Source organism: Alosa sapidissima, chromosome 21 (assembly GCF_018492685.1).
Source record: "Alosa sapidissima isolate fAloSap1 chromosome 21, fAloSap1.pri, whole genome shotgun sequence".
In the NCBI taxonomy this organism is placed as follows: Eukaryota; Metazoa; Chordata; class Actinopteri; order Clupeiformes; family Clupeidae; genus Alosa; species Alosa sapidissima.
Genome location: NC_055977.1, coordinates 19,717,045 through 19,728,395, shown reverse-complemented (window position 1 = coordinate 19,728,395; position 11,351 = coordinate 19,717,045). Strand labels below are relative to the sequence as shown.

At 46.4% G+C, this 11,351-nt stretch overlaps 1 protein-coding gene across 4 annotated transcripts in view; it reads left to right on the top strand.

Moving 5' to 3' along the window:
- The window catches only part of LOC121696104 (zinc finger protein 665-like), a 23,400-nt gene extending 12,063 nt beyond the window's left edge, over positions 1-11,337 (top strand). For 3 of the 4 annotated variants that reach the window (XM_042077433.1, XM_042077436.1, XM_042077432.1), the window contains exon 7: positions 740-2,029. In XM_042077433.1, coding sequence (XP_041933367.1) covers positions 740-1,372 — 633 coding nt within the window. In that variant the 3' untranslated portion in view covers positions 1,373-2,029. Of the gene's footprint in view, positions 1-739; positions 2,030-11,317 lie in introns of those variants that run through there. The other variant, XM_042077435.1, reaches the window with a different exon arrangement.
- Positions 11,338-11,351: the final 14 nt, after the last annotated feature.

Sequence of the window (11,351 nt, the reverse complement as noted above, 5' to 3'; positions counted from 1 at the left end):
GAAATAATTCACACCAAGCTATTGAGCAAGTACATACAGTACAATGCAAGTTGAGGTGTACCGAGTATATTATATGCAGTCTCAAATCTTCAGTTATGAAAGTAATTCAGTATGTTATTATGATTGATTCGAAGGACACAATAAATCATCATGGAATATTGACACATAGCTTAGTCCATAGCTCCTGTTACGCCTCTTTCAAGATTTTGATGATGAGTCATTAGTTACATTAGTGCATGGATCACACCGGCTAGACTCAATACCCATAAATCATCGAGACTGATGCAGTAATGATTGCCCTCACTGGATTGGACTTCGGTTCGGATGAACCCGCTTTCCTACATGCTACTGAAGTACAGCAAACAGATGTCTCCGTCAGGTGGTTAGTTTGTTCACTTCCTTTCTTGGAACTGCCCCTAGAATAAATAGTGTGCCCTCAAACCTCATTGCTGGCCATCTGGAGGGGTATTAGCATATTTCAGAAGAAAAATTAAAGTGTTAGACCATAAATTAACTTCTGTGTTCAGGTAACAAAATGTGACTGGGAAATGAACGGAAACAGGCTTGAAATAGTATTGTAAGATCCTTCAATGAGAATTTCCTGAAAGTGTGGAAACCCTGGTGTAGCAACTGATTTTGTTTCATGAATAATTATGTGTCGTTGGAGTTGTTTATGTTTGTGGTCATCTCTCTCTCTCTCTCTCTCTCTCTCTCTCTCTCTCTCTCTCCTGATCTACAGTGCCCCCAGTGTGGTAAGCGCTTCCGGCAGATTCCACACCTGCGCGACCACGAGCGGCTGCACAGCGATGAGCGTCCGTTCGTGTGCAGCGTGTGCGGGCGCAGCTTCGTGCTGGCGGCACGCCTGGCGGAGCACGCGCGCACCCACAGCGGCGACAAGCCCTACTCGTGCCCACTGTGCCCACGCACCTTCCGCTCCCTGTCCAACCTGGGCAAGCACCGCAAGACCCACGCCCGGCCACCACCGCCTGCTGCCGCATCCACCCTCCCCAGCAAACTCGCCCATCGGCTGGGCACGACCAGCGGCGGGGTGGTGGCGGTGCCCCAGGGCGAGACCCAGGCCCTGGTCCTCCCGGCCATGGGCGAAGGCCAGGCGGCGGTGCACACCATCCTGCTGCTCCACGCGCAGCCGGGCTCGGCCCCAGCATTCGCCACTCTTCCTCTGGGGGAGTCGGCGTTGTCCGGCGCGCCCTCCTCCTCCCTCTCGCCGGCCCTCTCCTCCCCATCGCCCTCACCCTCCGCTCCCCTGGTGCTCATGCACCCGTCGGTTGCCCTGGGCGACGGGCATCCCGGGCAGCTGGGCCCTGTCGTGTCACATGCCATCGAGGTCATCGTCACAGAGACGGGCGAGTAGAGAGAGAGAGAGAGAGAGAGGTGGAGAGTGAAAGCACAGTTTTGAAAAGACAGAGAGAGAGAGAGAGAGAGAGAAGAAGAAGAAGAAGAGAGGGAGATAGAAAGAAAGTAGAAGAATGGAGACAGACCGGATGAGCAACAGAGACAGAACATGGTGTCAGAGGAATTGGTGCATGAACTGGGAAGGCAGGACCAGATAAATGAAAAGGTGAACGAGAGAGAGCGCAAGGGATGAAGGGTAAGAGCTCAATAGACAGATAGATGGAGAATGGGAGCGCATGTTGCTTCAGGGCCTGAGAGAGAAAGGTGAACGGAGGAGAGGTTAAAAGGGGGGGAAGGGTGAGTTATGGTGCAGATCAGTGACGGAGGAGAGAAAGGAGAGATTTACACACGGCTGTAGGCAGAGGCAGGTTACTGAAGGTCAAAGGTCACATGGAGGGAGACGAAGGCTGAAAGGTTTTAAAGCTAAAGGTTACAACTCGAAGAGAAATTTCATGAATGTGGGAAAAAATGGACACAGCCGACACTGCAAAGGTGGAACAAACTGAATATAACTGAAGATGTATTTGTAGGCATGAGGAATATGGAATATAATTGAACAGGTGTACAGTCTTAATGTATGAAGTGTCTTGGAATAAAAGAAGAGTTTTTCTTTTGACTTTGTGTCCACCCTTTATGTGGAGGAAAAAAACCTTTGGAGTCGTGGTAATTTGTCTCTTCCAACTGATTTAATAGGTTTTATCGGCAAGGCGATAAAAGGTCAGTCAATTGCCAAAGTAGCCTTGTGCGATGTAATGTATTTTTAAATCCATACCGTTTAACTCATGATATTAATAGTCAAACCAGTCCTTCTTTTCCCCGATTAATTGGTGGCTTTTTCAATGCAGATATGCACTTTACCTCATTGATAAGCCCAGCAAACTACAGTCCAAATGCTTGTTCTCTTCCTCTCTCTCTTTCAGCCTATCTCTCTCTATCTTTGTCCCTGTCTCTCTCTCCCTCTCCCTCTCTCTCTTTTTCTCTCTCTCTCTCTCTCCCTCTCTCTCTCCCCGAGACACCTAAAGGGGAGATGAGTCAATAGTGCTGCCATGGCAACAGAGTTCAAATTATGGGATGGCTCGGGTCTAAAAAGAGTCAATTGGCAGCTGCCACCGAGGAGAGTGGAGCCAAACCCTAATGGTGTCAAGGTAGGCTGGATCATGCTGCCCCCAGGCCAATCTGGCCACAAAGAGCTGCAGGATTTCACCTGCTTTTAATCTCATGGGGAGTTGTGTATGTGTGTGTGTGCGTGTGTGTATGTGTGTGTGGGCATGTGTGTGTGTATGTGTGTGGGCTCGTTGAGGAGAAAGAGGTTCTTCCCCCTGCTGCAAAAATGGAAAAACTGCGCTCTCAAACGATGCCTCACAGGGCTCTCTGCGGAGTTTATTATGGAGGTCCCTTAAACGGCCTAGCGCGACCGCGACAAACGAGCCCATAAGACCGTCAGATGATTATGGAGCATGGAGGACATTTTCCGACGAGCCCCGCATTAGACCTCACCATTTCTCTCGCCTCGGCCGTCCGATAGCTTTCCTCGGGAGCAGATTGCGGGAGATTACCTTTGCTCGTTTATTGCCAATTATGAAAAGGACAACATTTAAACACGCCCCGTCCCCCAACAACTCCTGCCCCTTCCTGCAATCAGCAGTTTGTTTGTTTGTTTATCTATTTACTTATTTATTTGTTTATTAGTAAGTGCTAATATGAGCGAGGGGGGGGGTGGTCTGATGCAAAGAATTGTAAGCAAAGACCTGAGAAGATCTTAATGCAGAGAGTGCAGCAGCCACCCCCACTACAGTCCTCATCACCATCATGCATATAATCACGTTCAGGTACACACACACACACACACACACACACATACACACAGACATACACACACACTCATGCACACATACTTCTTTATTGATTTCCTCTGGGGATCAATAAAGTATCTATCTATCTATCTATCATACACACTCCCTCTCGACTGTACATGCACTCGCACACTCTCAATTGTATACACACATACAAACACTCTCTCGGGTGTATATACACACACAAACGCACACACACTAAACTCTACACGCGTGCGCACGCAAACACACACACACACACACACACACACACACACATGTGTAGTGCAGGGCCTGGTTGACGTGATGTGTGTGACAAGAGGAGTGCAGAGGAGTGCAGTGGAAGAGACAGCCGGCTGGACGCAAGAAGGCCCGAGGAGGAGGAGGTGAGACACACCGTTTAACCTGACAGCAGCCGCTAGTCAAGGAGGCCACGCTAACCACCCCCATACACACATACACACATATATATATATATATACACACACAGAGATACACACTGAAGTGCCTCATGACCTGTGTATGAACACACACACAAGGCACACATGCAAAGGGCACACGCAGACACATGGGTCTCACTCATACATTCTCCACACACACACACACAGATACACACACACACAGATACTGGCTTTTGTAGTCAGATGAGTGCTCACACATAGCCATTCATCCATGCAAATGGAGACATGCAAGTTTCACATGTTCGCACACATAGAGGTTTGCAGGGTTAAATGTGCAATGACACGCAAACGTACACACACACAGACACACACACACACACACACACACACCCACCCACCCACCCACACGTGTGCACGTGTTGCTGCCCACCCTGACCCCACACACACCATTATGTAGGCAAACAGTAACACACATTTTCACACCTTGACACAGATTGACGCCTGGATGTGCAAAATGGCACACCGCGGTGCATGGGTGGGCATGCACACACGCTCGGCCGCAGACGTCAAGGCCGATGACTCCCTTCTGACAGCAGGCCGCTCTTCCCCATTGACTGACAAGGCCTCTGATTAATGCTGATTTCTTTCAACTTGCATAAAGTTAATGTCATGCACTCTTCCATTCTCTAAACATGCAGTTTCAGTTTTATGATGTGGCCCCCAGGGGTTAACCTCTTTTTTTCCCCTGGTTCTAAGCGAGTCTTCCTGCTTACCAGGTACTCGCTGTGACAGGGAACATGATGTTAATAGGAGAGGAAAACGGTTCACATTAAGCCGGCCATTTCTCTGTGCGCCAGCTGTCTCCCTGTAGCATGTTCCATACAGTGACTACAAGCCATAATTACTCAGCTGAGTAACCTGTGATTATTTACCAGACGAGTCTACAAAAGACTACTAATTCTTTTAACCCTGTCAGGCCATCCTTGAACCCTGTGCTGTTTCTCTCACTTTGACCTTTTAGTTACTCCTGTGAAAAAGGAAGAGGACAACAAGGCGTGAATTATAAGATGAACAGCAGAACGGTTACCGGTTTGCCCTTTTATCCTCGGTATCATCATCATCAATCATCATCATCATTCCCATCGTCATCATCATAGGTTAACCTCATTCAACCTCATTCATAGCATAGATATAAATTTAAGCTATGTCATAATAAAATATTTATAATATATATGTGAATTAGCAAAAACCTCTTGTTCCAAAGCAATGCAATATACTATATGTACAGTGAAATGCTGAAAAGCAGCATAACACATTTTGTTTATATAGGGGTCATTACAGAGCATACACTCTGCAGTTCCCTCTGGAAACACTATCCCTGTTGGGTCTGAGGTACTTTGCAGTGTCATCCCCTATAAATTAACAGCGTCTGTCAGACAAGTCCATAAATGAGAATCGGTCCTAATCATATAAAAAAATATGATTTAGCGCAAAATATCAGTACTATAATATTGATCAAATAATATAACATTTAACAATATGAAAATAAATTTCATAGAATATTGGTCATTTGATGCTGGATTTTCAATAACATTTTCCTCAAAAGCCAGATTCCTAGGTGACAATGTGCATGTGCAAGAACTATCCTCACACAGATGTATAGACCCTTTCAAACCTGTTCCTAGAGGGTTTCCGGTTGAAACGTTAAAAACCAACACATATACTTTGAAATGAAAATGAATCAGACTTCAGCATAATGCTCAACAAAATATCGACATGAAAACTCAATGTTGTTTTCTGTACCACCGGAAACGCCTCAGGAACACACATGTTTGTATATGCAGCTGAAAAGGTCTATAATGAATGTATATACTTATAACTAATGTATATTGTATAGGTACAATAGCTCTGAGGATTAGCATCAAATGAATATGGGTGCAATTTGTCAAGTTGGGCAACAAGCAAAAATAAACAAAAACTAATTTAATAACTTGGCAAAACCAATTTGCTAATTTAATACCATGAGCAATATCCTGAGAGCACACATGGCTGGGTCAAAAAGACAAACGGAATACTGTAACATGGAAAACCCACGTCATAGTCTCAAAACCCGAGTGAGTCATGTTGCCATGATGGTCTTGGATGGTGGACATGTTTTTCTTGACCTGTGTGATTTGAGAATAATGCAATGTAAATGCATGCGCATGTGCATTATGCATGCACACAGACAATATACTGCAATTAAGCAGAAGTAATCCATGTTTTTGTTACGGTTTTAATCAGTAGTTTTAGGCCTTTCCTGTCAGTAGATTCTCTCTACAGTATATCCATCTCTGACTCTCGTCTTATCTCTATTTCACATTGTGTCTCTTACAGTGCACACACACACACACACACACACACACAGTACATGCACACACATATACACAACCCTGTGGTCGGGTCACTGGCCTTGCTGAGGTGGCTGTACCTGTCTTTGACTTTGACAAAGTGCTCTTGTGTGTGTGTGTGTGTGTGTGTGTGTGTGTGTGTGTGTGTGTGTGTGTGCGCGGTTGTATGTGTGTGTGTGTGTGTAGGCGTATGGCAACAGCTTATCCATGTCAGAAAGCGCGCTGTGCAGGTGTTGGTGTGTGCTTGTCCATCTGTGTGCAAAGTGCACACTGACCTGTACTGTGGGCTGGTGATTCACTGCCTTCTGCACAATGTGAGTATAATTATGCCTGTGCTATTTGGTGTGTGTGTGTGTGTGTGTGTGTGTGTGTGTGTGTGTGTGTGTGTGTGAGAGAGAGTGAGAGAGAGTGTGAGTGTTGGTCATACAGTTCCCTTCCTACTGCATATGTTCCCTTGTGTGCCTGTGTGTGTACGTGCGTGCGTGTGTGTGTGTGTTTGTGTGTGTGTGTGTGTGTTTGTGTGTGTGCTTGTGCACATGTGTGTAGATCCATGTGGATCCATACATCTTTATCCGTCACACTCTGTGCTGCATCCCTGCGGCTGCTGTCGCCTCCGTGCCATGACATTACCGTCCTTCATCTCTCCCTCTCTCTCTCTCTCTCTCTCACTCTCTCACTCTCTCTCTCTCTCACTCTCTCACTCTCTCTCTCCCTCTCTCTCTCTTTCTCTCTAATACACACTATCTCTCTCTCTCCGTTTTCTCTCGCTCACTCACGCCAACTGTCTCTGACTATCTCGCACATACAGTACTCTCTCATGCTCCCTTGTCTCTACCCTTTCTCTTGTTCTCCCTTCATCCACTCCTTATTCACCCTTGTTTTTTTTCACTCAGTGCATCCCTCTCTCTCTCCTACTCCCCCCCTCTCTCCCTCTCCCTCTCTCTCTCTCTCTCTCTCTCTCTCTCTCTCTCTCCCTCTCCCTCTCTCTCTCTCTCTCTCTCTCTCTCTCTCTCTCTCTCTCGCTCATTGATAGTAGAGGCTATGTGACTAGAATGCCGAGCACCTAATCATTATTCTTCCAGCAAGGCACAGAGCTGAGGCTGAATGTCAATTTTCTTCCTTTCCCCCCCCCCCCCTCTCTCTCTCTCTCCCCACTCTCTCTCTCTCTGCCCCCTCCCTCTCAGTCTGTTTCTCCTCTCTCCCCTACAAACACTCTATCTCTCCCTATCCCATCATTCTCTCTCTGTCTGTTTCTCTCTGTCTTTCAGACATACACCACCTCACTGTTTCTATTTTTTTGCTTCTCCTTCCTGATCCCTCACATACTCACCATACCTCTACCTCATACTCTGTCCCCCTCTCTTTCCCTCTCTCTCTTTTTTTCTCCTTCTCTCCATCTCTCCCTCTCTCTCTCCCCTTCTCCTTCTCTCTCTCTCTGTGCTTTTCCCCTTCACAGCCGTCTCAGTGCCTCATGAACAGAGGGACCACACAGTCAGCCCCTGAAAAGAGAAACAGGAAGAGGGGATGATGCAAACCACACACACACACACACAGCACACACACACACACACACACACACACACACACACACACACTTACACACACACACACACACACACACAGCACACACACACAGCACACACACACACACACACACACACTTACACACACACACACACACAATTAGGGGACACACACTCTCAGTCATACACACATACACAATCATGGGGACACACACACACAAAATTGTGGGGACTCACACTCAGACAGACAGACAGACACACGTACTCAAAAATGGGGACAAATGTGCTCAGACACTCACACACACACACACACACACACACACACACACACACACACACACACACACACACACACACACACACACACACACAGAAACACATGCTCCAGATGACATAGAATCGTGAGGATGCACATCTGTGGCAGGATTGCCTTTAAATGAGTGAAGGCCTTTAACTGGCAAGGCTTGTCATCAAACGTGTCCTGATGATCACGACACATAAATACATGATTACAGCGCCGGGCTCCCCCTCACTGGAGTGCAGCGTGCCGCTCTGCGCCGTCTGCCTGCCTGTCTGTCTGTCTTCTGTTGTTTGAGCCAATTATCGCCTCTCGGCTCCTCTCTCCTCTTCAGCTGGGGAGCCTCTGGGCCTGACTGAAGTTGAGCCTGTGACCGTCCCCCCCACTTACATGCACACACACACACACAACACACACACACACACACACAACACACACACACACACACACAACACACACACACACAACACACACACACACACACACAACACACACACACACACACACACACACACACACACACACCACCACACAACATTAACACCACTACAACACTAGCACTAACACAAAGACACACACACACACACACATACACTCATACACACATACAGTACACACCACTTCACAAACACACATCACTAACACAAAGACACACACACTCATATACTGTACACAAACACACATCACTAACGCAAAGACACACACACACACACATACACACACAAATACACAAACACACGCATACACATCCGCACGCCCCCAAACCATCACTTGTTCTGCACGCTCACAACTTACTCCAAGGCCGCTGCCATGGCTATAATGACACAAAGCTTTATGGAAGCACTGCACCAAGGGTAGTGGGGGCGTGGGGTGGTGGGGATAGGGGGTTGTAAACTCATCGCTTACAGGTAATTAACCAATGAATTCTTTGATGGGACTGTTTACATTTACACAGCTCAGACGCCCAGCGCATAGTGAGAAGCTTTGGATTAGATCAGGAATGTTTACATCGGTGCAATCCTCTCTGTTCTCTCTCGACTCATCATCCACTTCCTGATAGAGGGAGCGAAACATCAAACGAGCGAACAACAAACAAACAAACATACAAAAAAAACAAACAAAAAAACAAACAAATGAAACGAAACAACCAACTACACACACCAACCAAGAATGAGTTTGTGAAGAAATGCAAAAGGAGCCACGCTATGAAACATATGCTGGTCTTTTGCGAAGGGGCCGCAAAGAGCGTTTCACGGCTGAAGCTTAAGCTGACATCAAAGGGCTTCTAGATTTTTCTACGAGCAGATGAGCACATAGGCACTGTGTCATCCGTGTGTTCCAGGCGGAGGCTATCCTCTCTGACCCTGTTATTTATGATGTCCACCGCTCCCATCGGCCTCTGGTAAATAATTTCCCTCCCCCACAAATTGATGTTTGTGTCGGGCAATGTATTATCACTGAGTTGAATAAACATTGTAAATAAGCATTAAACAAATGCCCCCACTATGTGATGCTATATTTATACCTATATATGGTCCATATATTAATATGAGTATTTTGAATACTGCCCTTTTTAACATGATTGGATAGTCATTATCTTTTTCCCTTCATGTGTAAAATATTTTTCTTGATTATAAGCCTGCAGTTCCCCTCTTATGTGTGCGTGTTTTTTTTTTTTTTGCCTTTGAATAATTTCAATTGGAATATATTTTCCCCAACTCTCTCCAGTTTTTCCATTATCCTTTGATGTTTTACTATCACAATCCCTCTGAACTCATTTCAACTTTGGCTCCGTTCGTCCCAGTCAAGTGTGAGATCGTGGCCACATATCACAGCCCTGTATCCCGTCATCTGCCAGCGCTCTGTCGAGGAGGAGGGGTGGGCTGCCATGTCCAAAAAGAAAATGAACTGATTAGGTCCATGGCAATGGCTTGGGCCAATTCAGATATCAAAGCTGTTATGATGTCCCACACTGCTTGTCCCTTCACTGAGTATGTTTGTATGTACGTGTGTGGCTATGTTTGTGACTGTGTGTATGTGTGTGTGGGTGCTTTGTTGTGTTACACACTGCACTGATTTCATTTAAGCAGTGAGATGTGGAGAACATTGATTTATTGATCCAGATATCAATCTCCTCTAGTTCACCCTCTTCTTCCTCTCTTAATATTCTAATCTCTCTGTCTTTCCCAAACACACACACACACACACACACACACACACACACACACACACACACACTGTCTGTGTGTCTGTCCTAGTATGTGATGGTGTAATTGGATGTGTGTTGGTGAGTGATTGTGTGTGTGAGAGACAGAAGGTGGGGTGGGGCGGGGCGGGGGTGGTCACTGCACAGTATTCCCCACAGGGCAATGGGATGTGTGAGTGAGCATGTGTGTGTGTGTGTGTGTGTGTGTGTGTGTGTGTGTGTGTGTGTGTGTGTGTGTGTGTGTGTGTGTGTGTGAGAGTGTGTGTGAGAGCGAGCAGGACCATGGGAAGAGATGTGGGGGTAAGCATAATTGATTGAGAGAGACAGAGACGGTCCATAAGAGCATCCCGTGCTGCCGCGGGTGTGCATCTAGGGGGCCCCCTGTCTACCTCAGTGATCATATATTCTCCTTAACGCTGCAAATCCACAGGCTGCCTTGACATGCCACACACACGCACACAAACACATACACATACACATATGGCCACACACATACACACCAAGCACACACATTCACACTCACACGCGCGCTTGGCTCACATACATGCCCACCGTCACTGTTTGCCCTGGAAATGACACATCTGCTCACCAACACCATCAATTACTTACCTCCCCGACTGTGTGTGTGTATTTGTGTGTGTGTGTGTGTGTGTGTGTGTGAGTGTGTGAGTGTGTGAGTGTGTGAGTGTGTGTGTGTATGTGTGTGTGTGTGTGTGTGTGTGGGTGCGTGTGTGTGTGGGTGCGTGTGTGTGTGTAAGTTGAATGTGCAGTCTTTTCATACTTTCCTGCATATGGATGACTTATATATGTCCTTATATTCTTCTTTATGTGTGTTTGTGTGATCAGTCTTTTCATGTGGCCTTGCATTTCTACTGAGGACTTGTTGACTGTTTGCTATATTGCTTTTTTCCTGGGTTGGAATCGACCTTTTTTTCTCTGTTGGTGGATTTTTGAGTAAATTTTACCAGTCAATGTCAGTGTGCTTCCATTCTTTGTGGTTGTGTGTCAGTGTGTGTGCGTGTGTGTGTGTTTGTGTGTGTGTGTGTGTGTGTGTGTGTGTGTGTGTGTGTGTGATATTCTCTGTATTTGAGAAATCATCAAGGGCGTATGTGTATGAATTTTCGTGCGAGTGTTTGATGGGCATGTGTTGATGTTTATTTTATGATATCTAGCAGATTGACAGAGGGATATGAAACAGGAGCGAGAGCGATATTTGATATTTGCCTTTGAGAGAGCGAGAGAGCAAGGGAGGAGAGAGAGAGAGAGAGAGAGAGAGAGAGAGAGGGGA